Source organism: Micropterus salmoides, unplaced genomic scaffold, assembly GCF_014851395.1.
Source record: "Micropterus salmoides isolate LMB-PRFRI ecotype aquatic unplaced genomic scaffold, ASM1485139v1 Ms_hic_scaffold_19, whole genome shotgun sequence".
NCBI classification, from domain to species: domain Eukaryota; kingdom Metazoa; phylum Chordata; class Actinopteri; order Centrarchiformes; family Centrarchidae; genus Micropterus; species Micropterus salmoides.
In genome coordinates, this window is record NW_024041039.1 from 5,356,915 (window position 1) to 5,382,703 (window position 25,789).

The following is a 25,789-nucleotide window of genomic DNA, read 5'->3' on the forward strand; positions in this document are numbered from 1 at the left end:
TATACTGAATTACAGCTAAAGCTCTGCAGTCTAAATGTTAGTTAATACAACACTGTTATCAGAAAAATCTACTTTCTATACTATAAAAGCAAAAGAAGGCTTTTCATGATTCAGAAAAATCTTAAATTATATTGTTGGATTATTATCACTGACGCATGATTGTGCAAGCAAGCAAAGTTTACAGACGTATGTTATAATCTTAAAATGCTTAATGTGTCCATTAATCAAAGGTGGAGGTTTCACCAACAAAGTTTTCTTCTCATGGGACACTTTGGGAAGTTCGGGTTTTAAACTGAGTCAGGGGAGAGTTGTTGAAAGGTGGGAAAACTTTTCTGTGATAAAATATTCTAAACTCAATGCGACTTAAAGGGTAAATTCGGTCATTTGCAAGCTGGACTGCAATTCATAATTTATTTATATCGTAAATTTTATGCATATATTCACAACTAACTAACTTGTTTGATGAATGTAGTTGAGTAAAAAGTATAAAATTTCCCTCTGAAAGCCACTGTGCAGAAGTAGAATAAAAAATATAATAATTACTTTTATATAACTGTTTATTGACTGATACTTAGCAGAAGGGAGTTACAAACTCAGTTTCACTTCAAAACCTGTTGTAATGTGACAAAATAAACACCTACATTGAAAGTAGCACAGGAAGTATTCAAATACAAGTAGTAAAAGTACCATTGAAAGTGTGTAACTTAATAATTTTGGCCCTTATGGTTGTCCACAGGCTCTATTTTTGTTAAAATAAAAAACAACAACAACAACAACAAAGTGTTGTCACGTGACCTCTAGTCGACCAACATGGCGTCTCTGGAGACGCTGTTGCCATGAAGACGGAACCCAAACAGACGAGCAGCACGCAGCTTCACAAAACACGGGACACATTATATATTATTATTATTATATTATTTCGCTCACAGGTAAGTTAGAAACATTCACACAGTCACGCCGGAGTAACTTTAAATGTCTAATGTTTAAAGGTGTAACATACCAACTGTTAGTTAATGATTTCAATAAGGGCGAGATCACTTTAGTATCACTTAGGCCTACTTTATTTTTTTTCTTCTCTCCATTAAATTTATACGACAGCTTTAGTTATTATGTCACTTTGCAGATTCATATTATTCAGCACATCGACGAATAAATCCTGGTGTTTTATCACTGATTAACAGAAGTATATTAAATAAACAGAATCCACCTTAAGCAGCTGCAGCATTAAAGTGATGAACACATGAATGCATCGATAGCTCTAATTATAATCCTACTGTGTTACTGAGCTTAATACCTTGACTTTTGCTAATACTTGTACACTTTTTGTACTTCAGCAAAATGTTAAATGCAGGACTTTTACTTGATAACTTGCAAATAGCTTTTAAACTATACTCTGAAAGTGATTAATGCTTCCACCACTGTTCCAAACCCCCACAAGTCTAAGGCAGTTAGCACATTTCTCATCATTTTATGTACTAATTATCATTTAATCAGAAAAACACGAGTTAGTAGAAAGGGAGCTTCAGCATCCCTTTGCTTTATACTCTTCTTTAACTTGTAGTAATCTTCCAGCTTCATGAAACTGACTTTAAAATCACTATTTAAACACTGTTATAATGTCCTGAATTCAGTCATCAAGTCGTCCTAAATTGAATTAGTTTAGATCGTAATTGCAACATAATTATTTTATTTCTCTTCATTTTTTCCCCATTGTTTAACTGGGAGGAATTGCTTATTTTAGGAATGATAATACTAACATTATTTCATTAGGTTACTAAAGTTCTGTCCTAATCCTGTATTACTACATGTGTGTTTTTGTAGCTATATGTAGATTCCTTGTTGTGTTATTTTCATCTGTGCCATTTGAATGAAGCACCTTTTCATTCAAATAAATCAACATAGCAGTACAGTTGCCCAGAACAACAATGTAGTGCTGAAAGTCAATCATCATACATTTTATAATCAGTCCTTTTAAAACAAAATGCCAAAAAAACAAAAATATATTCTAGTTTCAGCTTTTCCAATGTGAAGATTTGTTCTGTAAGCTTAGCATATTTGTGTCATTTGGAGAAATTGGAAATAATTGGTAATTTAAATAATCATTAGTTGCAGCCAGCCCTATAATTGTATTCATTAGAAGTAGTTTTATTTCACCAACATATTTTAGTTTAGTATTTATATCTCGTCTTGTTTGTGTATATCAGCACATGTATATCCATCTATCTATTTTCAGCAGGTATTTTGAGTCCAAAAGTACCAGATGTAATGTCTTCCACTATACCAAACCTGATTTATTGACCTTTACACTCACCTGCTTTGTTCTAGATAAACCCTACTTCCTTTAGACTGGCTTGCAGAGGGGACCCAAACCAAATGTGGTACTTGTGTATGGACCCCTGTAGAAAAAGAAAGTCATGTTTACACTTATTACAGCACAAAAATCAATTATAACACTCACGTTCAGCCCTCACCCCATCCTCACAACATTTTTGTATACTTTTGTATACATTTTTTGATCTCCTTACTTTCTATATATTTACATTTCTATTTATTTTCATGTGTACTATAAGCACCGATTTATACTAAGGCAAATTCCTCGTATGTGAAAAAATGGACCTTTTCAATAAAACCGATTCTGATTCCATTGTAGAGCTTTACTGTCAGATAATAAACAAAGCAGTGGCCAGCAGAGTGAGGAGGAGGAGGAGGGACCATGCCGAAGAAAGCAAAGAAAGGTGGAGGAGCTAAAGGTGGTGGTGCAAAGACGGAGGAGGAGAGACTGCTGTACCTTCAGCAGAGAGCTCAGGCTGAGGAGGAGATGGCCAAGAAGAAAGAAGAGATCCTCACACTCTTCCTCAAGGTAACAATAATCAATAATGGCTGGGCTAATCAAAAAATTGTAGACAAAGTCATTAAAATAAGTCAAGTTAGTGATGTTGATTGTTCATATTTACAAAATCCAAAAAGTACCCTTGAAATGTTTTAATTAAATGCTTTCCTGTTATGAATTACTACATATATATTTTAGTCCTGATGAACGTGTGGTGTGCAGAATAATATTCAGACTACAAAGCGTCTGTTATTCTTTATATGAATTTCATAACTGGTTCAACGATCCACTAGATTGTTCCAAGACTTCGAAAGATGTTTGATATTATGTTTAAAAAAAAATATGTACAGATATATTAACATGGATTTTATTTTAATAAATAAAATACTTTATTTTCAAACAAAAGTGGTGTGATTTAACACAAACAATGAAATGCTTTATAAAAAGACAAGTGTAACAATTGTTTACAGAGCTGAGCTGCAGAATCAATACAGTACATTAACAGAATTTTAGAAACAAATATTTTAAATATTCTGGCTCAGAAATGTTTTGAGTTATTATATAGATATTTGAATAGAAATTGCAAAAATCAATATCTGCATAATGCCAATATCATATATAGACAAACAGAGCTGAAAATTTGATACTGAAATTTATATTTGATACCTTTAGCATGTGCAACATGTTTGTGTATTTATCTTTATTTCAAACACTTCAATTGTTTAAATCTCTTATTTATCACCTGACTCACCTGCTTTCACTCATAACACACCAACTGACATTTCAGTGGCTCTTATCTTTAACTGACAGTTGCATTGATTTTATCTCTGCTCATTAAATGACATTTCAACTGTTTCACTTTCACATCAACTACAGATTCAGAACTGATCTCTTTTCAGTTAATAACCTTCAACTTACACTAAAATTCTTTAAGGAGCTTCAACAAGAAATACTTCAGATGAAATTTCAGATGTTTTCAGCAAAAAAAACTAATCTTCATAAAAAGTAGCCCTTTCAAATTAAAAGTTAGTTCTGTATATTCCCATAAATTCAATCCAAAAAGAAAAATTTATCAATATTTCATCCACTGAAGATTTCGATTATTTCCTCTCTCTGAATTCAGGACAAGCTGCAGAAGGAAGAGAGGAACACTGCAATGAACTTGCTGAAGCTGAACGACGGCTGGCGGTCGATTCTCCGTCAGACTCGAGCTGCTGAGCTGCGTAAAGACATCACGGTGCTCAGTCAGACGTTTGAGAAGCACCTGGACGGCCTGGACAGCGTCATCAAGGTGAACGACACTACACAGGATCCGACCTGCTCCACATCCCCGAGAGTTTACGTGTTGACTCTCAGCTTGTCACTTCCTGTTTCTCTGTGTTGCAGCATCTGGAGCGTGACCTGCAGGAGGCGGAGCGCCAGTCGGCTCAGGTGCGGCGTATTCACCTGCAGCATATGGAGCAGCTGTGGGCTCAGCAGGCCAAACATTTGACGTTTGTGCAGCAGCAGTGGGAGGCCGGCCTGCAGCACCTCAGCACCAGGTTCAGCTCTGAGAGGTCAGTCTGAGGAGCCACAGCGCCCCCCACACACTGCAGTGTTCAACACAGCTGTGACAGAAAGGTTCTTAAAAGGTGAACACAACCGATCAGCAGGTTTCCAGGTGTTGGGAGTTCAATTTCACGTTAAAACCAGCTCACCAGACTAGTGACGGCAGTGCGAAACTGAAGCTTCGATACGTGCTTTAAACCCCGAACACAGAACCACTGCTTCAAAGGTTGCTTCGTTGCATAAACTGTCACTTCGTTGCATAAACTGTCACGTGACGTGTCGGCAACTGCTGCTTTGGATGCAATATGTCACTGGCACTGCCTAAGTTGTCTTGAAATCTTTGAATGTTTGCGTTCCCCGTCCCACACAATCACCCCCTGCCATAGTTACACAGGCACACCTAACCTAGGCCATATTTTCCCAGCACTGTCACCTCAATAACACAATACATGCATTCACCAATATTTATTTGTAAATAGGACATGATGTCCAGTCTTAATGTGAAGAATTTTTAAAGATAATTTAAATCCAAAACGTGATCAAAGCAAAGATGCTTCAGGTTCTAAACTGTGTTGGGAAGTACTTTACTTTTCTACAAAAGTAAAGTACTTCCCAACACTGCTCATCGAGGTGTGTTAAAAGCCTCTTGTCCACCAGCTAGACTGCCTAATTTGCCTGCAGCCTTCCGCTTCACCGGAAGAGCTCACTGTGACTTAAGCTTCAAGTAATTAACCCATTTTCGAAAAAAACAATTGGCTCAAGTGGTTCCAGAAAAGCTGCTCATATCTGCTGCAGGCTACATTAGCCGTTGGTAGCATAACACATCGATCACAATCTACTTCACAACTTTCGGAGAAGCGTTGCATTGTGGGTAATGTAGGCGCCAAATTTTGACAAGGGGGGGTAAGAAGTACAATAAAGAAAGACGGAATCTATTTTGATGCTGTCCATCATGAGTCTTATGCATCATTTAATTTCTCTTTTTTACGCTACAAAGCAGCTGCTTATATCTTTAATAAGTTACCAATGTGCATACCATTAAAAAAGCTGGGTTACAATGATTGAGGTCTAACAATTCAGTTCAATCTTTATTGTTCCACCAGGGGAAATTTGATTTTCAATTGGGTAAAAAAAAACAAACAAAAAAAAAAAAACAAGAGCACTGTTACCATGTACATCATCAATTTGTTCGTCTGAAAGTACTCAGTCGAAATGGTAGCATCAACACACTGTAGGGTGCTTCTGAGCAGCAGAAAAGGAAAATTTGTATATGTGTTGGTTTTTAACCTGGGGAATCTGCATCTTCACACAGAGGGGAGAAGAACAAACTCCTCCAAAAGTGGGTGGTTAGCGCTGGCTATAATACTTGTCTATTATACAGTAGATGTCTACCAAAGAAAGCTATTGTGTGCAAATTATTTTTCTGGCTACTTTAACAATGTTAGACAGTGCACTGCAACAGTAAGACCAGTAGTCTAGCCACCTCGCAGATCTGATGTAATTGACAGTGAACATCTTACAAAGGGTGGACATTTGGAAAAGTCACGGTGTCACCAAATTCATTGGGGGTCCTGCTTTGCTGCATTATTCTCTCTGGCGTGAACGGGGTCTGTTTTTCAGGAAGCAGATATTGTTGCACTCTGAGCAGCAGCGAGCTGATCTGGAGGACGCAACGTTCACGGTGGAGCAGCAACACAAAACAGTGATGAGTGAAATCCACCGACTGTACCGTGAAAGCATCGCATCGTACGAGAGCGCTCATGAAGACAGGGTATCTCACAGAGCCAGATCCCTCTCTCCTTTTGAAGTCAGATATACAGGTGTCCTGATTTGAGTCTCTGAGGCTGGTCTCCTGTCTCCTCTGTGTGTGGACAGAAGGCTGCTCTGGACCTGGAGGACATGGACAAGCTGAAACAGAAGACCCTTCAGCACCAGGAAGCTGTGCAAATGTGCAGCAAGGAAACAAAGGCGCTCGACATCCTGCTCTCCAAGCACCAACAGTTCCTCCAGATGGCCGACGCAGACATGAAGAAGGCGAAGAGGCTGCAGGTCAGTGGAAGTTTATTTCATGGAGGCGATTTAATCTGATCATGTGATTTCATTTTGTTTTTAAAGCAAATTCCTCCTAAGAGCTCTTACTGCGACCACAAAATAATCCGATTCATAAAAGTGTTTTCAGATTGCAGGAATATTTCGGGCCATTCATGGAAATGTAAGTGTCCAAGATAAATGTCTGTAGAGGAAACAATTGTTGTAGCACCTGGGATTACTCACAGAGCGACAAATTTACGGCAGGTGCATTTTTGATAAGTCAAAAAACAGTCATACCTTTATCCACCAGTTTGGTGTCTGGTATCTGTTCAGCACGGCCCGCTAGTTTCTTTCCTTTTGCATCCAGAAAAAGAGAACAGCAGCAGTCTAGTGTATTTTACGACACAAGCTGTTCACTCATACTTGGTCAATGTTAACCATGAAAGTTTGTTCTTGACCTTGATGTACGCAGAAGTTCCAAAAAGCTAGAAAAGACAGATGTAATTCTTAAAGGTGACTTGTTATGCTTTTTCCTGTCATATTTATAATGTTACAAATGTTGCATGTTTACCAAAGTGGCCAAAGCTTCAAATAATGAGGTAAACGTATTTAAAAGAAATCTCAAACTTCAGATTTTCCCTTGTTGTGAACACTCTGGTTTCAACAGTTTTTTTCTACTACTCACGGCTCAGTTTGGTGTCATAGAGAGCTTAAGTCCCTCCCCTTCCTGTGGACCTTACTTTGGAAAGAGAATTTACAGTAGTCAATAGCAAAAGACTACAAATGTTTTGATCCCGTTTGAGTTGTGCCCTGAATTACACAAATGTCTATTTAAAATGTACATTTGAAAGTCAATTAAGTTGCAGTTTGATGTAACACTGTTGAGGTATAAGACTGAAAATACATAATTACCAAGTCCACAAACCCAAAAGTCACGTAACTTTTTCTCTCAATGACTGAAACGTTACTGAAGCTAACGTCAAAGAGCTTCCATGTGTAGATGATGTGATAAAAAGACAGAATCATGTCATCATCAGGTGAGATATTTCTGCTTGGAACAAGTTATCTAGCTAGTAGCAACCAAGCAATGAGCGTTAGCTAGCATTACCGCGCCAACATGTTGCCGACGGTTTTCACACCAAAGCTAAAATGTTACTTTATAGTTTTTATGAACAACAACTTTGACTTAATTTATATTAAAAATTGACCAACGTTATTTGTGTAATTCAGGGCACAATTCTAACAAGATAATTTGTCTCTTGCCGTTGACTATTGTACCCATTTTTCCCCGAAATAAAAGGTCCCATGGGGAATGGTCATATCTGTGATGTGTTAAGGGCCAGTGTAAGATTTTTGAACTTTGAATCACGCAAAGCTACTTTACAGGGCTGGTAATGCAGCATATTAGGTTACCTTTAAAGCGAGAACCAAGATCAATATTTCTTTCTCAATTATTACATGACACTGAACATAGTGGACATTCATCATCATTACAAACACGTCTCCTGATGGATGACCATGTTGCTGCATAACTGATAGATGTGGTAGCAGGCAGCTGGTTGCTAACACGTTAACTTTTTATAAGCTGATAATACAGTATGAGTGTTTACAGCTCGTTACGCTGCCCTCTAGTGGACAAACAAAAAAAACTTTATACCGTTTCAAAGAAACTGATTCCAGCTTTAAAAAAAAATAAAAAAATTGCGTTTCCAACGAATGCATCATGAAGCAGTTTTATAAAAGTTTGGAAATGGATTATAAATTAGACAAAGACAGACGAGTTTTCCGTCCAGTTTCAGATGCTCAGAGAGCTGATGTTCATGGAGCCGATAGCTGTCATGAAGGATTTCTGGGAAATCCTTAAAATCCCCGATCTTCCCCAGAGTCAGATGAGAAGTTAGAGAACAGAGACAAGTTGAGGAGGCGTAAAGCCTGGTGTAACGTAGCATCACAGGGTTAAGTTAAAGCCTCCATCTTGTTTCCTTTCTCTCTCTCTCTCAGGATATTGCCATTCAGCTGAGGGCGAAGATGAACTACAGTAAAATTGAAAACCAGTCGGTGGAACAAGATCTGAACGCTGCCAGAAATAAGGTAAACAGGAAGACTCATATGCTCCGGGACCAGCTGACTCAGGCTCATACAGCGGCCAGAAAACAGCTGACTGACCTCACCGTCCAGAGCGACAAGGCCGCCAAGAAACTGCAGGCAGTCATCTCCAAGGTGAAACGTCTCACATGCAGTCTGTCCACTGTGTATTTCCTCCTGTGTGTCCTCTCTGTACTCATTTTCACTGTGGTGATCCAGGGTGAGAAGGTTTTACGTGTCGCCGAAATGTGTCGCAAGCTGGAGAGCGAGGAGAAGCAAGTCTTATCATCAGTATTCCCTGCAGACGACGTCAGACAGGAGAGAGCAGGACCTGAGACAGAGGAACCAGCAAAGGTGGGTTGAGATTCAGAGCTCCAGTGTTACAGTTTGACCTCGGGCCGCTTCCCTCTGACTGACTGTTCCTGTATGTGGTAGTGACCAAACAAACCTTTTCTTCTAGGACTTTCTAGTTCAGCATCTAGCAGGTCTGGACTGGTACTTTGGACTGCTTTCAGGAACGAGACACAACCTTGCACTCTGAGCAAACAGCAGACAGACACAGTTAGAGACTAACTGGTGAACATAGTGGAGAATTTAGCAGCTAAAGATCCAGATATTTCCTGCGGCCAACATGTCCCGTACTGGCTGAGCTTGGATCTGTAAGCCAAAGAATAATTCTGCTGCAGGATTCGCCAGACTGGTTCATGTACCAGAGTCAGACTCAGTACCTGCTGGTCTGGATGTAGTTCCTGACGATTGTAGTTTGGAGAGACTCGCTGCTGCAGTGTGGTTGATAGTTCAACTTCTTTTAGGGTCTGTTAGTGTTGGTAATCCTTTAGCATTTTGATTTGTTATTTTTTTATTTTCTCCAGCCCTTTTCTTGATACAGCATATACGAGTCGGTAGATTTGTGTTTATTTACTCTCAAAAGAACACCCACATAGCATCCACACAAATATAACAAAAGTTATCAGCTTTTTGCAGCTACAGCTTCATATTCCAGGTTGATAATGAAGCATAAATTGCTTTTCTCTTCCATTTGAAAGTGACACACAAGCTGAACAGTAAACTTATTCCCCAAACTGTGGAGCACACTGACCTTTGTGTCCATCTGTAGGAGATACCCGAGTTGCAGCAGGTGACGTGGTGCATCAACGCTGCCGTGCTGCAGCGGGAAGCTCTGAAGAAACAGAAGGCCGATTTGAGCCGTGAAAACCAGCAGCTGAGGCTCCTGCTTCGTCAGCACCTGGACGCCATGACGGTCAGCGGCGACACCCTCGACGGACGACACAATCTGCTCACCGTGCACCAGGCCCCGGCTGCCGCGGCCCCACCGGACCCCACCAGACGCCACAATGTCATTGAAGCTGTTCACGTTGTCAAACACTCACTCTAGGACTGTTACTGCAGGAAACACTGAATTACAAACATTTTCCAAAAAAAAAAGCTGCACAGTTAAATAATACCCGGTACTTTTAATTTTGTTGGTGTTTTCTTTCGTGATATATCAAAATAAACACTGATTTCTTAGTATAATATTATAAATTCAAGGTTAATTACTTAACTTTTCCCAGCAGCTTTCATCAGCTGATGAGGCTTGCTCAGGTGTTCCTGATTGTCTTTTCGAGTGTGGGGAAATCCTGCAGCCAGAGTACTCACCTGGACAACATCACTTAAAATACAAAATTTCAAAATATGCTCACTGTTTACAAATCACTTAATGGTCTCGCCCTGACCTGCCTACAAACCCTTCAGAACTCTCAAATCGTCAGACACCGGTCTCCCAACTGAACCCAAGAAGTGATGATGATGATCAGATGTACAACACCTGTGCTGTATTTAAAAAGCAGACCTTCCCGTTGTCTCACGCATACGGCTACACTGTGTCTCCACCTGTCTTGTCTGTCTCTGGGTATGTGAGTGGGGGGGGGGGGGTAAATAATTATGATTTTACTTTGTTCATATTTGTTGTCGGTTAACTCACATTGTATGAAATGTACTATATAAATAAAGTTGATTTAACTAGAGGCTCAAATCCCAAAATATTGAAGCTGTTCTGAACGCATCACGGCTCTGGTTTCGGGAATTTCAGTTCCTTAAGTTTGGTACAAAAACACAGAGCCGCAACTATTGATTATTTTCATTATCGATTAATTTTTAAATGTGAAAATTGGGGAAAAATTTCCGTTACAACTTTTTAGAGCCCAACTTCTTTAAATGTCTGAATAACAGTCTAAAACCCAAAGATATTCAGTTTACTGTGATAAAAGAAATTGAAAATATGAGACTGAAGAAACTGGAATCAGACGTTTCCTTCACTTAAACAATTAATTATCGAAATAGTTGACAAATACGTTTCTGTCGACTGACATAATCAGTTAATCAGCTCCCAGTAAGCTCTGGTAGGAATGTTCAAAACATGAACTCAACTGCTGACAAGAATTTGAAATTATAAGGTCAGAAAAAAAACTTTAACTAACTTTAATAATCTCATGGATTTCATTTCTTCAACATTTGAGCAGCTCAGTGACTGAAATGTCCCAATAATGCGAGACAGTGATCCACAACCATGATATGTAGTCCTCCAGGTCCTGGATCTGGACCGACTATAGTTTACAACAGTTGTTTCCAACTTTTTGACCTCTGGCCCTCGTTAAAGGTTTCATGTAATATATAGTTTATTAATGACTGATAGTGTGCACTCAGATTGTTTAATGAGAATAATCCTAAGAGCCTTAAAGATGTAAAACTTTTGTCCGAAAATATATAACAGTTCTGTGTTATTGATTAATTCATCTCCCATTAATCATCTATGATTTATCTTGTGACCTTTTGGGGGCGTCCAGACCCACTGGTTATCCAGTCGCACCAAGATTTAATTTCTTTTGAACTTTAGAGCCCAAACCAGGACAAACAAAGCCAGAACAAGAGTGCCCAAATAGGGATGTCCACACACTTTAGGCCACATAGCGGGAAAATAGTGCTGTGATGTTATTTAAAATGTTTGACCTTTTTTTTTTGTTTTTTTTTAAATCTACAGAACACCTTAAACTGAAGTATTTACCTCAACTTTTATTTTGGTGGTGCATTTCCTGAGGCTTTTAATGCAGTCAGAAGATATTAATAAAACAGAATGATCAGCGGAGCAGCGGCCTCTGTACAGGTACACCATTTAATAGTTATTATAGACATTTTATATACAGTTGTATTCTGTTATGTGGTACAATCTTTAAAATCTGCTGTTTCATAGTTTGTAAATCAAAAAAAACAAAAAAAAAAAAACTTACAAAACTCGCAAACTGATCAGAACTTTTTTCCTCAATTTTTCCGGAAGACTAGAAAAAATACTTTTGTTGTATTAATCATGCATTACACAAACAAAAACAAAAAAAAGTCTTTAGTTACACAGTAAGTTGTAGCGCGGGTCAAAACCAAAATAAAAGATTCTGTTGTGATCAATCAGAAGCAACTTGAGTTACAAATCCCTTCAGTTAAAAAAATGTAATTAAACCAGAAACTGTGGAGAACAAACCACAACGATAAAGAAAAGCTCTGCCTGTCAGAGCAGGTAGGGATGTTTAGCCAATCAGATGGCAGCTTTGTCTTCAAAAACACGCCCCAGGAGGCCTCTGATTGGACCGTTTCTCCTGGGTGCTCAAACCGGTTCTTCTTCTTGTAAGGACGAGACTAAAAACCATTTAATGATATAAATAACTTCAGCTGTGATGAAGAAAATGTACTCAAAGTGAAAACTCACACAGTGATATGAAGACGAGGAGGAGGAGCAGCAGCTGAGAGGGGCGACACCTCCACCTGAACCGGTGGGGTTTCCAGGCTCCTCGATGAGCCTCAAACCTGCAGCTTCTCCATAAACAAGACCTTTACTGCAGCATCATCGGCCGTTTACACCGACACTGTGGTGCGTTCAGGTGCTGACACCAATCACCATCAGAGCACCAAGCACCATCCTCCTCCTCGGCCGAGTCTCAACACTCCTCAGCAGCTCCTCCCTCCCTCCTTTACTTTCTACATTTTGTGAAATCTTCCGACAGAGGCGTGGCTTGTCATGCGACAGGAAAAAAGGAAGTAGAAGGGCGGGGCCTCTGAGCGTCGTGATGGCAGGACTTGACGGGAATGAGGAACCAGAATCGTCCTCGGTGCCGTTAACTAGACGTTTCCACGTTTATAAAAACGATTATAAAAACTAGATTTATTTTACACAAACAGAAAACGTCCATATGCAACTACAGTAACGCTGACGTCTTAATCCTTCGCTCGTTACCTCGGTGGTTTGAAACGCAGGGCTCTGATTGGCCCACCAGGGGCTGAGGTGGGGGTGTATTAAGGGATGTCAGGACAGACGTCCAAATCAGCTCACACCTCGTCGAGAGACAGGAAACAGAATATCAGATTTTTAACCCGTCTCTAGAAACAAAATCCAGAGCGAATGTTCAGTTTACTTGACATATTTTAAAATCTTAAATTTCTTTGATTATTTTCCTTACTGGGGCTGTAAAAAAGATAAGACACGTCAACATCTCTTCCTGAAGCTTTGGTTCAGATTAAAACTTAAATACAACAAAACCACAGTGGGTTAAAACACCAAATGTTCTGTTCCTTTGTTATAAGCAGCTGGATTCTCTTCTTCTTCTTACTCTGCTGCAGCTGGAGGTCGAAGCTTTAAAGGAAAAATCCCCCTCAGATGTTCTTCTGTTGTTCAGTTCATAATGTGCCACATTCCACTGATTAAACCGTTTTCTTTTACTCTTAGGTGAACGTAGTTTCCCTTCAGGCTGTTGATTTCTACTATTATCTTGAAGTGTCTTTTGACAACCATCAGGAGACATGTCTGATGTTTTTTCATGTTTTGCAGCAGCGACGCACAGAAACACGAGACTTTCCACTTTCCAACAGACGCCAACACATCTTGCACCATTAAAAAGATACTTAAATCTTCAATAACGGAGGAGGAACTCGCAGCACTGCGTTTATTCACCACTGACAAGTGCGAACGCTCAGAAACAAAAGCACCAATTCTTCAGTTGAAGTAAAAGAGAAAAAGCAAAGAAGTTTTGAAATGAAAGCGGCCCTGCTGCTGCAATGCACCGTGGGTCTTTTCTCTGTTAGGGACCCCAAAATGTATGGCTGTGTAATTTCAAAAAATAAATCAATTAACTTCTACTGAATCACAGAGAAGTAACGCTGTATTCACGTTATACAGCTGTAATTAGGAGCAGCCGTTCAGATGAGATAAGAGGTCATCTCACGTAGTGTCAACAAACTGGCCAACAGCTGACACTCGTCGTGTTGAAGACGAGTGAAGAGTGTGAACCTGTGAGTGGACAAATATGTTCCTTTGTATTAACTGTTAACTTCACGTCTGCTTCTGTCCGAGCAGCCAGTTAGACTTTACGTGGGGACTCAAACTTGCCGTGAATTTGATGGCATCGTTAAGCCTTCAGGGTTAACGTGCTGACCATGAAAGTCCGTCCCTCGTTTCCAATCACCTCTTTCCCGTCATTGCTATCAAATAAAGACAATAAAAATAAAAAAACAAACTGGAAAGGTAGCCATCAGCGTCAACGCATTCACAGCAAAGAACGAACAAAGCTCTCTGAAAGCTGTCTCTGCTGTCAAACCACAAACTGAAGCTGCAGGAAACGTCGCCACCACAGAAGAAGGTAAAAAACTGCTGAACGTAGAAACAAGAACATGACTGATTTTGGCGGGATTTTTCCTTTATGTCTGCGGGCTCAGACTAGTGTTATCACGAGGCGAAGGAGGTGTGTGTGTGTGTGTGTGTGTGTGTGTGTGTGTGTGTGTGGGGGGGATTCATGTAGTGTCATCAGAGCAGCGTTCAGGACTCTGCAGACGGAGGCAACATCACATGACAGGTGAGCTGCTCAGTGTCGACCTGCAGGGTTTAGACAACGTTTGCACAACGTTTGTGTTTCTGCTGCTGAACGTCTCTTAGTTTCCTCAGTCAGTTGGCGGGAAACAAACCTCCGCCTCCTACCCTAAACAGTGTGTGTGTGTGTGTGTGTGTGTGTGTGTGTTCAGTTGTCTGATGGAGATCCCGTCACCTCCAGTCTCTCATTAATTTATATTCTGTGTTCAGTGACCTGAACAGACCTGAATACTGTCTGTGTGAACAGAGTAGCCCGTCTCTCTCTCTCTCTCGCTGTCTGTCTCTCGCCCCACAGTCCTCTGCTTCTTCTACACGTAGACCCTGGCGAGGGCGTCGGCTCCGGCGGAGGCGATGTAGGCCTTAGAGGGGTGGAAGGCCACATCGTAGATGGCCTCCTCGCTCTTCTTCCGGTGAGCTGTGATCTCCTGGACGCATGTTTTACTGTCGAGGTTCCATAGACGCAGAGAGCAGTCGTGACCTGAGGAGGAAGAAGACAAGGAATCATCAAGAGGAAGGACGTAGGAAGCGGTAGAAGACGAGATCAAGAGGATGAAGAGGAGGTGAGAAATCACCGATCTTGAGTTCAATCTTGAAACATTTAATCAAACAAACTACTTTAAGAGACTCACTTCCAGACATCAGGTAGATCCCGTTAGGATCCACAGCCAGGCTGGTCACTGCATCCAGGTGAGCCACCATGGCATGGATCACTTTACCTGCACCCAGACAGATGAGAGGTCAGACAGGTAGATGAGACAGACAGGTAAACACTAGTGCTCAATGAATAATCTTTTAATATCAAAGTTATAATTTGAAATCGTTCCAATTCATAACCGTTTTTATTACATTATTTGAAATGTCTTCACAAGCTGTTAAACGTTTTGTTTGCAATTGTATTTGCTCCAAATTTAAAAGGTGTTTGTTGCTGGAAGGTTTTGAAACTAGAGATTAACATCAGGAACTGAGATCCTGGTTTTTTCCCAGGAATGGGCATAAATCTGCTCATTACCCAGACAGCACCTGTGAAATCCCAGTATCTTCATAGATCATTAATGCTTCTACTGAACTGTCGTGGCTAAATTACAACCTTAAAATTGTTGTTTTTATGAGAATATCAGTGCGTCTCAAGTTCTCAAAAAGGCCCAATAAGACGACGAGTACCACTTTACAAGTTATGTGAGCTATTTCGACGCAGCACGTCTAAATGTCAGATGTCCGGTATTAACATCACAGTTTGTGATTTTAAATCTTACCGATAACGTTCACTTGGTGTGAGTTTAGCAGAACATCAAAGATGATGTTTTTATGTTGAATTTTTTCTTTTAGAGAGTTCATTAAAAGCTACAACGTGTACGAGATGAGACTCTCCAACCTGCTGTTCATACTCCAAAAATAAGAGGCAGCATTATCATTCCTCAGGTCATAACTGCTGCTAATTGCCTTTAGCTAGTTAGCTCACCCCCGAGACCAGCAGAGGTAAAGTGTGTAAGGTGGTGAACTTGCCCCTCGCAAGTCATTGGTGACATCTAAAAAGGGAGTAGCAGCCCTACCACATAAACACATGTAAATTAATATAATAATAATAAAAGTAGAATTCCTGGGAAGAACGTAACATTTTCTTGTGATAGTAATTAATTCTAAACCTAAGAAAAAAACAGCATCTTCTCAGAACATGTGGTCCAGGGAAATCAAAACTTCCAGCTTTCTCGTGTCTAAAGATAGGATAAAGGCAGAGAGATCGACTAACCTGACTTGTTATCGTAGAATTTGATGTGTCGGTCTTCGTGAGCGGTGATAGTGACCGGCAGCGTGGGATGACTGACCACCTTATTGATGTGATTCGATCCTGGGAGGGCTGAGGAGGGAGGGGGGTTATTTTCATCTACAACCACATTATTAGATAATTCTGTCGAATCTGTGTGTGTCTCTTACTGCCTTCTCCCTGCCCTTTCAGCACAAGTGTATTCTGGGAAGTCTCCAGGTCGTACACCACCACATCTCCGCTGTTAAAGGAGGCCACCATGTGGGCGGGGTCACAACCGTTGAAGTCCACCGACGTGGGGACACCGTGCTCTACAAAACACACAGAGAGGTATAAATAAGGTTTGACCTGTTGCTGAGCTCTCCTCTGGGGGGCGCTCTCCCTCCTCTCTCCTCACCCTTGTTTGTGTTGAAAGTGCTGATGCAGGGGTTTTTCTCCGTCGGGTTCCACAGTTTCACCGTTCCATCGGCCGAGCAGGACAGGAGGCGGTTTTTGATGCCGCTGTAAGCCAATCCCCACACGGCGTCCGTATGCCCCAACCATGACCCTGCCAGGACGCTGGGATCTGATAGGGCAAGAGGAAGGGGGGGGGGGGGCTATTATTGTGCTCTATTGTTTGCTGTTTGCTTTTATACTTCTGTCTTTTTTCAGAATGCAAAGTGTAGACTTGGAGAGGGAAGAGGCTTTTAAAAAGTAAGGATATGTTTAAAAAGTGAAGCACATTTTTTAAAGAGCAAGAATATTTAGCAAAATGAGGACACGTTTCAACAGTGAGGATTTTTTTAAGGCCTGCACCAAGGTCCGGACCAAAGTTCATGTTTTGAAATATTCGGTTAGTTTTGGTTTGGTTTCACATTGCAATCGCACTAAAGAACTTTACATGACATGCTTGCGTCATCATCTATGTGCACTGCGTCTCTTCATACTTGACATTGCTTGGTTTGTAAACAGACGTGCGTCTGACGTGAGTTTGTTGTCATTTCCACAGGTAGCTTTGACAAGATTAAATGAATGAGGAATGAACAGATGCATATCTATATTGTTATTATGACATTACTACCTGCAGCACCAACTATTCTTGAGGCTAGTTCAAATTCACGTCATAAAGGAGAGAAGACAGCAAGCAGTCCCTTTGAGCCCTCGCACCTCCGTTTGGGGAGATTTTCAGAGATGTCACGGGCAATTTACAATTTGTCCTTATTTCAATGCATTCCTCCGTGCATTTGTTTGTTTCCGGGTTTATACAGGAACCACTGGTAAAAGTGTGAAAAATACTAGAAATGAACCGAACAAATGGTTCAGTTTGATCCAGACTGAGACTACCTCTTTTTGTCAGACCAAATTTCGCCTGTTTGGTCCAGGGAGGGGTTTCACACACATGTCATTTTGGTTCGGAACATTCTGAAAGTCCGGACCAAACGAATGTTTTTGTCTGTTCCTTCTTCTTTCAAGGTTGTTTTAAAGCAGGGGTGTCAAACTCATTTTCATCAAGGGCCACATAAGCATTACGGTTAACCTCAAGGGGGCCAGTTGCAACTGTAAGACTGTATAAACGTAACTACTCCTGCCAGATGACTAGCATGCCAAATATTTGGAGAAGTCGGCCGACTCGACATCCACATTCAGCCAATGAGAGCTACTTTTTCACCACAAAACGCATTTTACTCACCTCCTGCTCTCTCTGTGGCTCAGATGATCCCTGCTACCTGCGTGTGCTAATCCATTCTTTCACCCATATTCTTTGTCTTTATAATTGCTATCTTTATAATAACAAACAACAGCTGTTTTGTCTGTATGTACGCGTCATTTCCAGTTTCACATTTCACGTGTGTTTTCTTGACAAATGTGGTTTGGAGAACTGCATCGGGTGATAGAGTCATTGTCGGTTCGTGTAGTGTGTGATCCCCTGTCACCGATCAGTCACGTAGTGTGAACGCCACCACAACGTCACAAGACGGCAAGTTGTGTAGTGTGAATGGCCTTAACTGAGCCTTAACTAACGTTGATCCTTCATCACTGATAAAAGACATAGCCCTAGCCTACCGGTTTTTCTCCTTGAAGCACAAACATGTATTCACTTTCCCACCATTCATGAAACTGCTTTCCTTCTGCATCAATTCTCGTCTTGGACATTTAGGGATTGTTTGTATACATTTCTCATCTTCACTTGTTGGAAAACTGGTAGTAGTGGGTATGGAAACATCGCAATCTAGTGGCGGGATGTCGTCACTTCTTGGGTCACAAAAGATGTCGTTTATGGCAGCATAGACTTTCATTTTAGGACAATCATGAATCTTTAAAGCTTTTGCGGGCCACATAAAGTGACGTGGCGGGCCGGATACGGGCCTTGAGTTTGACACGTGTTTTAAAGAGTTCAGACTTGGTTTTATGGTTACAGTTATTATTCCACTGAGGGTACGAACAAGAACAGAACTACAAACGAGTGTGTGTACCGTAGGTATCGTAGGGGTCGACATTAGAGCTGGGGATGTTCCACCATTGGATGGTCGAGTCGATGCCTCCACTGAAACACTGTTCACCGCTGGACGTCATCGTCAACGACAACACTGGACCACTGGGGGGGGGGGGGGGGGGGGGGGGGGGGGTTACAAGAGCACTTTGAGACAGCACCAACATCTACAGGCCTTTAATCACCCTGAATGAATACTAACGAACTTACTATTAAATTACATTAGCTGTGTGTGTGTGTGTGTGTGTGTGTGTGTGTGTGTGTGTGTGTGTGTGTGTAAATACGTACACATGGGCTCTGAATGTGTAGACGGGTTCCACATCAAAAGAGGCACTTCTGGAAAAGAAAAATACAGAACAAAACATCCAGTTATTGAACACATCATCATGAAGCATCTTTCTTCATCACTGAAGCGGTTGCTACCCCTCAGTAGCTGACGTTTGAAAAGCTCAAAAGACTGTTTGTCCTGAAAGCGGAGCTCTGTTATGATGTACCGTACGGCAGTAAATCCTGAGGGGAGTTTTTGCAGGGATTATGTGTAGGACACAGACGCGTCTGTATTTGAAGTTCGGCTGAATAGTGTCAGAAATGCTGCGTTGAGGGGGAAATGAGATGCAAATGCTAAAGGATCTGTCAGGTCTGGGAAGACGGGATTTTCCTCTGAAGCGGAGAGAATCCACAAACAAGAGTTAGACCAAGTGAAGGAAATACTCTTTATGACAAACAGTATATGCAGCCTTAAGTATAGACTGATAAACTACTTAGTAATGCCTATATTCTGCTGTTCTTATGCACAAAACTAAGCACCAAGTCATGTACACCGAATTAAGACCCATTTTTACTGAACAATACAGGGAGGAGGCATCGCCACAGACCTTTACTGGTGAATTATCTAACTGGTGGATTCTGGCTGTCCTGTGGGCAAAGGGGGGTCCTAATCACTACCCACTGAGGGACACAGTTTGCTGAATACTTTTTGGTGGGTACAGTCTTGTTGAGGTTTGTTCTCTCTATAGTAACAAATTTAAAGCTTAGATGAAAGTAGATGATGGGATGGTGTGTGCATGGGTTGTGCAAGTGTATATTTTGGTGAAGTTCAACAATTTTCTGGCAATATCAATCAAAGCCCACTTATAAATGTGCTGTTTGTAATGATGTTTACTCTGCACTAAAAGGCATAAGCAAACTTGCTGACTAAGGCCCCATCTACACTACTCTGTTTTAGTTTAAAAAACGGAGAATTAAAAGAAATACGACCTCCGTCCACACCAGTGTTTTAGCTGTGTGTCAGAGGTGATTGCCGTCTACATTAAAACAGCTGAAAACGCACATCTAGTGGCCGTTCAGGTACACTGGGCACGCATGTGCCGGTGTAAACATGAAGCAGACGGTTTCTTCAGTATTTACAGAAGATTTGGTTTAAGTAAACGGCGACATGCACAGTACAAGTGTAGAGAGATAAGTGTTATTTGTGACAGTACAAAATATTTTTAATAAAAATACCAAGTCAAAGACTCGTATTTCTGCTTTGCATGACTTATAAGACCCACTCAGAGAGCCGAGCGTGAGCAGCTGCGTCATCGTTTCTAAATTCCTCCGTTTTTGCCCGTCTTCACTAAAACGCTCTCTTGAGTTTCAGAAAAAACGGGGTCGGTAGCGGTTTTCAAACTTCTCCGTTTTAGGTCTTTGTTTTCACTGTTTTAGTCTGGATGGGAGGTGCAAACGTAGCAAATCGCAGTAGCGTGGATGGGGCATAAGAGATCAAAGTGTCTCCGCACCTCCACCTCACCTTTTAAATGTAAATGTCTCTTTCCTTAAGTGGTCTTTTATTGGTTTACAGTTTGGAATCCTTCCAATGACTTATGGCCCACTTCAACATTCAGTTTTAAATACCAGGGGAGTAATAGTACATGTATTCATCCCAAACAGTTCTGTTTGGTATTCGACTTTCTTTAGTTTGGGTTTGTCCTGTGAACCAAATAATTAACAATAATTCAACTTTGAATTCTGACATCAAAATTCCTCCCGTAAAACTTTGGTAGCAGGACAGCTGTCTGTGACGCATAGCCTGAGGTGCCTGAATACCTTTAGATCTTTCGCGCACGCTAATGTTCGTTCAGTCATTACATTTGTCCCTGAGGTGTTTCCTGCTCATACATACAAAACTGTGGATTTTGTGCGCCGTACAAAATGCATCACAATAAAGCAGTAAAGAGGTTGTTTCATCGGGTCTTCAGGTGGAGGTCCAAATTCAGGTCAAGGTCGACCAACTGCTGGTGCAGATGTGGTTCCACTGCAGCTACAATAACACCTGCTGATCAGAATGCTGGTTCAGTTTCAGGTACAGGTTTGTGTGTAAACGTACTTTTTGGCAGGGACGGTCTTGGTGAGGTTCCACAGTTTGAGGGTGTGGTCCTCAGACACGGTGACCAGACACGGCTCGACAGGGTGGAAGGCCAGCGCTCGGACGCCGTCGAAGTGGCTCCGCAGTGTGTATTTCGGGTTCCACGTCTTCCTGAACGAAGACTCCTTATTGGACGGCAGCTGAGATACACAGATGATCGATTGTGTGATTAAATGTATCAATGAACGTCTGTATACTAAACAGCTGTGTTTTGTTTGCGTCTTACGTCGTAGCTGTAGTCTGATTCGTCGTTGGTGACTGTGAGGTCAGCGAGGTCGCCCAAACCCAGGACGCTCTCCAACACGTCGTCCGACCCCCCCAACAGGAAGGACTTCCCACCTCCGGGAGGAAACGGTAGAGGCTCCGCTATTGAGAGAGAAGTGAACTTAAATTTAACACATTTCTCCTTTCAGTTAAAGCTAAAGCCAAGAGAAATCGCCGATTTGCTGATTAGACGATAGAGATAAAAGATCAACTAACTATTTTGATATTTAATTCATTTGAGAAAGCAAAATAAAAACATCGTCTGTTTCCAGCCTCTTAATTGCGAGGATTCTTTGCTTTTAATTTGATAGTAAATGAAATATTTTTAGCTCTTCTGTCAAAAGACATTGGCTGAGATATATAAAGCGTAAAGAGACGCTTTTGTTTTTTCCATTTCTGAGTGAGTTGTTTTCAACCGAACTTAACAACTCACCCCACTCGGTCCCGTCTCCGGAGCTCCGAGCCTCGCCTGCTCCCTCTCCGTCCTCCGCCGTCACCAGGAAATCAAACTCCTTCAGAGCCTCCTCAGTGTCGGCGTCGTCCTCCGACGCCAAGCCCTCGTTCCCCACCTGGAGGAGGAGATGACAAACCATCAAGGAAAGGAGACAAGAGATGGAAGGAAAGAAGAATAAAAGGATGAAAGGAGGAAGGAGGGGTGGTGTAGAAGGATAACAGAAAAAGCAGTGGGGAGGAATGAAGAAAAGATGTGTGTGACAGACAACCAAAAAGACAGAGTGAAGGAAGGAAGGAAGAAAGGAAAGGACAGGAAAATGGAAAGGCACAACCGAGGAAATAAAGTAGAGATATTCAACAGGAGGGCCAGACCAAAGGAAGAAGCAGAATAAAAGAGGAGAAACATCAAATGCATATGCTAAATAGAGAAAATGTCTATGTACTGATGTCTGTCTTTGATGCTGAATGTCTGTTCTTGTGTTTATATCTGCTGTACTCAGGTCTCTCTTGATAAATTGATGCTGGTCACACCAAATTTTAAATTTGACTTTTCTTCTGCCACTCACTTTGTATTTTCTTAATAGATAAATATAATCTATTAACATGTAAATTTTTGGAAACATTACTTCATGCTGTTTTCTTTTGTCACGTGTTGCCATCTGTGCATTTAAAACTGGATCACCTGTGTGTGTGTGTGTGTGTGTGTGTGTGTGTGTGTGTGTGTGTGTGTGTGTGTGTGTGTGTGTGTGTGTGTGTGTGTGTGTACCTTTGTCTTGTGTTTCTTGGCTCGGTGGTGTTTGTCAGCGCTGATGTCGTCCATCAGGTCTCCCTCCTCTTCCTCTTCTTCATCGCTGTCCTCTGCATTCTCCAGGAAGTTAAAAGTCTCCAGAACATCACCTGGACTCCTGGACACACACACAAAAGGTATAACCACTCTGAGTGTGTGTGTGTGTTTCATGTTTTTATATTCCTTAACCTGAATGGGTCCCCACGGGTAGAAACTGCTTTTTGAAGGTTTAGTCTTGGTTTTAGGGTTCAGGTTACATTTAGATTAAGGTTAGGAGCTTGGTAAGGGTTAAGGTTAGGCATGCAGTTGTGATGGTGAAGGTTAGGGTCTAGGGCAGTGGTCGGCAATAGACAGACTGCGGACAGGAGTCCTGTGCACTACCAACTGAGCTAATTGCACAAACGGTAAACGGTCAAGTGACAATGTTCTGGCCCGTCATCTAATTACCCGATGCCAGACTTATTTGCCGACCCCTGGTCTAGGGAATGCATTATGCCAATAAGATACAGATGTGTGTTTTTGTACCTCTTGCTGTCCTTGCGGCGCTCCGTCCCGTTGATCAGGTGCTGCAGGTTCTTGTTCTCCACAGATCCGTTCTGCTCAGAGCCTGACAGGCCAAGCAGAGAGCGAACCCTCTGAGTACGAACGTCCAGGATGGTGTCTGTGTATCCTACTTCCTGCAGGTACCTGGACACACATACAAACATAGTTTTATATCATAGTCAACTGCATATCCATCTTATCTGGAGCATCCACTGTGATTGTTGTCCTTCAGATTCTGTGAGGACAAACTAACGGTTTTCTGAACGTGTACAAAAGATCTTAAATTGAGATTTAGCATTCTCTAAATCCAGGTGATACCTGCTAGCAGCAGAACCCCTGTGATTGCTCTTACTGTCTGAGTAGTTGTCTTCCTTGTTTCCAGGTGAGCTGACTGTTGGCAGGAACAGCAGAGACCTCTGAGTCTTTGGTGTCTAAAGGACAAACACACACAGAACACACAATGAGGAAATGCTGAGAGATACAGCACCAGCTGCTGGGCACCTTCACACCTTCAGATTTTTGTTTGACGTGAATTCCCTTCTAACCCAACTGACGAAGTGTGAAGTCTCCGTTCTGTGTTAAAATGTTCCTCACTGTAAAATCCCACTGTGAAAAAAAACAGTAACTTCAAATTGTATAAACCTTCTAGAGAAAATTCATTACAGTTTGTAGAAGCCTAAAAAGAAGACCGGTGCGTAAGACCGCTTCAGAGTAGACCCTGATCAGCACGAATGCTGTGTGATCAATAAAGTGCATCTTTATTTCAGACACTGGGGAGAAAAGAAGAGGAGGAGATGGTGAAAACAGGATGTAAAGCTAAGGAGGAGAGATTTAGGAAGAGAAGAAATATGAGAGTTTAATTCTGATATGAAAAGCTTCACAGAGTCAGGCTACATCCACACTACTACATTTTCATTTTAAAATACAGAACATTTGCTCCTTCCGTCCAGACTAAAACTGTGAATCCGAAGATGTAAATCGGAGAAATTTTAAAACTCCAGCGAAAAAGGAGGACTTTAAAAACAATGACGCAGATGCTCATGTTTGGCTTTCTGACTGGCTCTTATCAGTAATGCAAAGCAGAAAGACAATGCTACTGACCGTTTTTTTAAATTAAAATATTGTGTACTGTGCAAATAACATTTATTCACTTGTACTGCGCATGTTGCTGTATTTACTTTGCTCCCAGTCTGTTTTCCGACACCACAGCTGTTTTGTACTCCAATGTTTCTTTCAGAAAAAGTTCCACCTCGTTGTCGGTCCATGCAAAAAAAATAAAAAATAAAATAAATCTGGTGTGGTTCTCCATCTGTAGTAGCACTTTCTTCTTTTGACAAATCTTCTGCAACGGTGGAGTAGGCAATCTGCTTCCCGTTTACACCAGCACACACATGCCCAGTGTACGTGAACGGCCACTAGATGTACATTTTCAGTTGTTTTAAAGGTTCAGTGTCTAATATTTCTGAGGCTCTATTGACAGAAATGCAATATAAGATCCATAACTATGTTTTCAGTGGTGTATAAAGACCTCACATAATGAACCATTATGTTTTTATTACCTTAGAATGAGACATTTATATCTACATAACCCCTTGCTGTGGAGGTCGCTGTATTTTGTAGTCATGTTTCTACCGTAGCTGTCAACAAACAAACAGCGCTACAGAGCACGTTTTGTCATCACGGCGTTCTACTTCTGCTTATGTAATTCCGGTAGTGTAGACGACCGTCACTACATAGAATACGTACAAAGAAGAAGAAGAGGGACTAATAATAATTAGTAATACACAGTCTCGGAGTAGTCTTCTGGTTTATTAGAAGTAAGTGACATTTGGACAACTGAAGGAGCACACACACGTGTTATTTAGCAGGATTTTGTGGATTTTCCCAGATGGAAGGCTATATTGTGGGACAGATGTCGTGAAAGCGGTGCTGAAGTTGTCTGTTTTCTGCTGGACAGGTAAATAACTTAAGTTTGTCATACTTTAGCGATGCAAATGCAAACTGTTGTTTGAGAGCTTTAGCTAGAAGCTGGCTGTCAGTGGTGTGAAATATGGATTAATTTCATGGCACCTAACAGTTACTTATTCTCCAGCCTGTGGTTTGGCTTGGCCGGTTACTTAGCGAGACAATCAGCTGATCAGTAATGTTAACTGGCAATAAAACCGTAACGTTAGCTTAGAGCATGGAAGCATCAGCCAGCTAAACTTTTACTGACTGGTAGAAAAAAATTGTATTATTAGTTGGATTGGTTTATTCTCCAGCGCTGTGCTTTGGCTTGTGGCGTTATGTTAGATGGATTAATTTCATGTAGTTTCTCTCTCTCTCTGGCTTTGTATGTTATCTTTGGGAGAATCATCTGATCGCTAATTGGCAATAAAACAGCAGCTTCCAGCATCGAAGCTCAGATCAGCCAGCTAAACTTTTACTGAGCTGATAGAAAAAATATGTAGTTGGATTGTAATTTCATGTAGTTATTCTCCAGCGCTCAATTATGGCTTGGTTACGAGGACAGAAATGTGCTGTTACCTTCCTGAGATAAACAGATCACGAATATTATGTTATTGGATATTGCTTCCCACTGCGCACACAAATATGTAATTTGTACTTTCACATGCTAAATGCCCATTAAAACTTTACACCGTTTTACCACAAGCTGAAATTATGGCAGTTTTTCTGTTTAAAAAATTTAAATAAACATTTTGGT

The 25,789-nt window shown here is 41.2% G+C and overlaps 2 protein-coding genes across 3 annotated transcripts in view; one reads left to right on the plus strand and one right to left on the minus strand.

The window, feature by feature from the left end:
• Nucleotides 1-839: 839 nt before the first annotated feature.
• ccdc65 (coiled-coil domain containing 65) lies at nt 840-10,774 on the plus strand. 2 transcript variants are annotated; one of them, XM_038728162.1, is made up of 9 exons: nt 840-929; nt 2,651-2,860; nt 3,954-4,121; nt 4,217-4,386; nt 5,999-6,149; nt 6,254-6,427; nt 8,411-8,629; nt 8,714-8,848; nt 9,612-10,772. In XM_038728162.1, exons 2-9 carry the CDS (start codon nt 2,714-2,716, stop codon nt 9,888-9,890), a joined length of 1,443 nt encoding a protein of 480 aa, XP_038584090.1. In that variant the 5' UTR covers nt 840-929; nt 2,651-2,713; the 3' UTR covers nt 9,891-10,772. The 2 variants fall into 2 exon arrangements, with proteins under 2 accessions (XP_038584090.1, XP_038584088.1); XM_038728160.1 differs by having other exon boundaries at nt 8,411-8,848; nt 9,612-10,774.
• Nucleotides 10,775-11,647: 873 nt separating this feature from the next.
• Nucleotides 11,648-25,789, minus strand: part of strn3 (striatin, calmodulin binding protein 3) — a 31,826-nt gene continuing 17,684 nt past the window's right edge. The window contains exons 4-16 of the mRNA XM_038728158.1: nt 23,438-23,516; nt 23,068-23,229; nt 22,522-22,660; nt 21,736-21,871; nt 21,265-21,404; nt 21,000-21,178; nt 18,923-18,970; nt 18,618-18,739; nt 16,562-16,729; nt 16,335-16,475; nt 16,150-16,257; nt 15,032-15,118; nt 11,648-14,880 (exon numbers count right to left, since the gene is read on the minus strand). Coding sequence (XP_038584086.1) covers nt 14,711-14,880; nt 15,032-15,118; nt 16,150-16,257; nt 16,335-16,475; nt 16,562-16,729; nt 18,618-18,739; nt 18,923-18,970; nt 21,000-21,178; nt 21,265-21,404; nt 21,736-21,871; nt 22,522-22,660; nt 23,068-23,229; nt 23,438-23,516 — 1,679 coding nt within the window. The 3' untranslated portion in view covers nt 11,648-14,710. The remainder of the gene's footprint in view (nt 14,881-15,031; nt 15,119-16,149; nt 16,258-16,334; nt 16,476-16,561; nt 16,730-18,617; nt 18,740-18,922; nt 18,971-20,999; nt 21,179-21,264; nt 21,405-21,735; nt 21,872-22,521; nt 22,661-23,067; nt 23,230-23,437; nt 23,517-25,789) is intronic.

Bases quoted from the DNA above. Each gene is read 5' to 3' on its own strand.
- ccdc65 (XM_038728160.1), top strand. From the start codon at position 2,714: ATGCCGAAGAAAGCAAAGAAAGGTGGAGGAGCTAAAGGTGGTGGTGCA. The intron at 2,861-3,953 runs GTAACAATAATC...CTCTGAATTCAG, and splicing joins TCCTCACACTCTTCCTCAAG to GACAAGCTGCAGAAGGAAGA. The intron at 4,387-5,998 runs GTCAGTCTGAGG...TCTGTTTTTCAG, and splicing joins ACCAGGTTCAGCTCTGAGAG to GAAGCAGATATTGTTGCACT.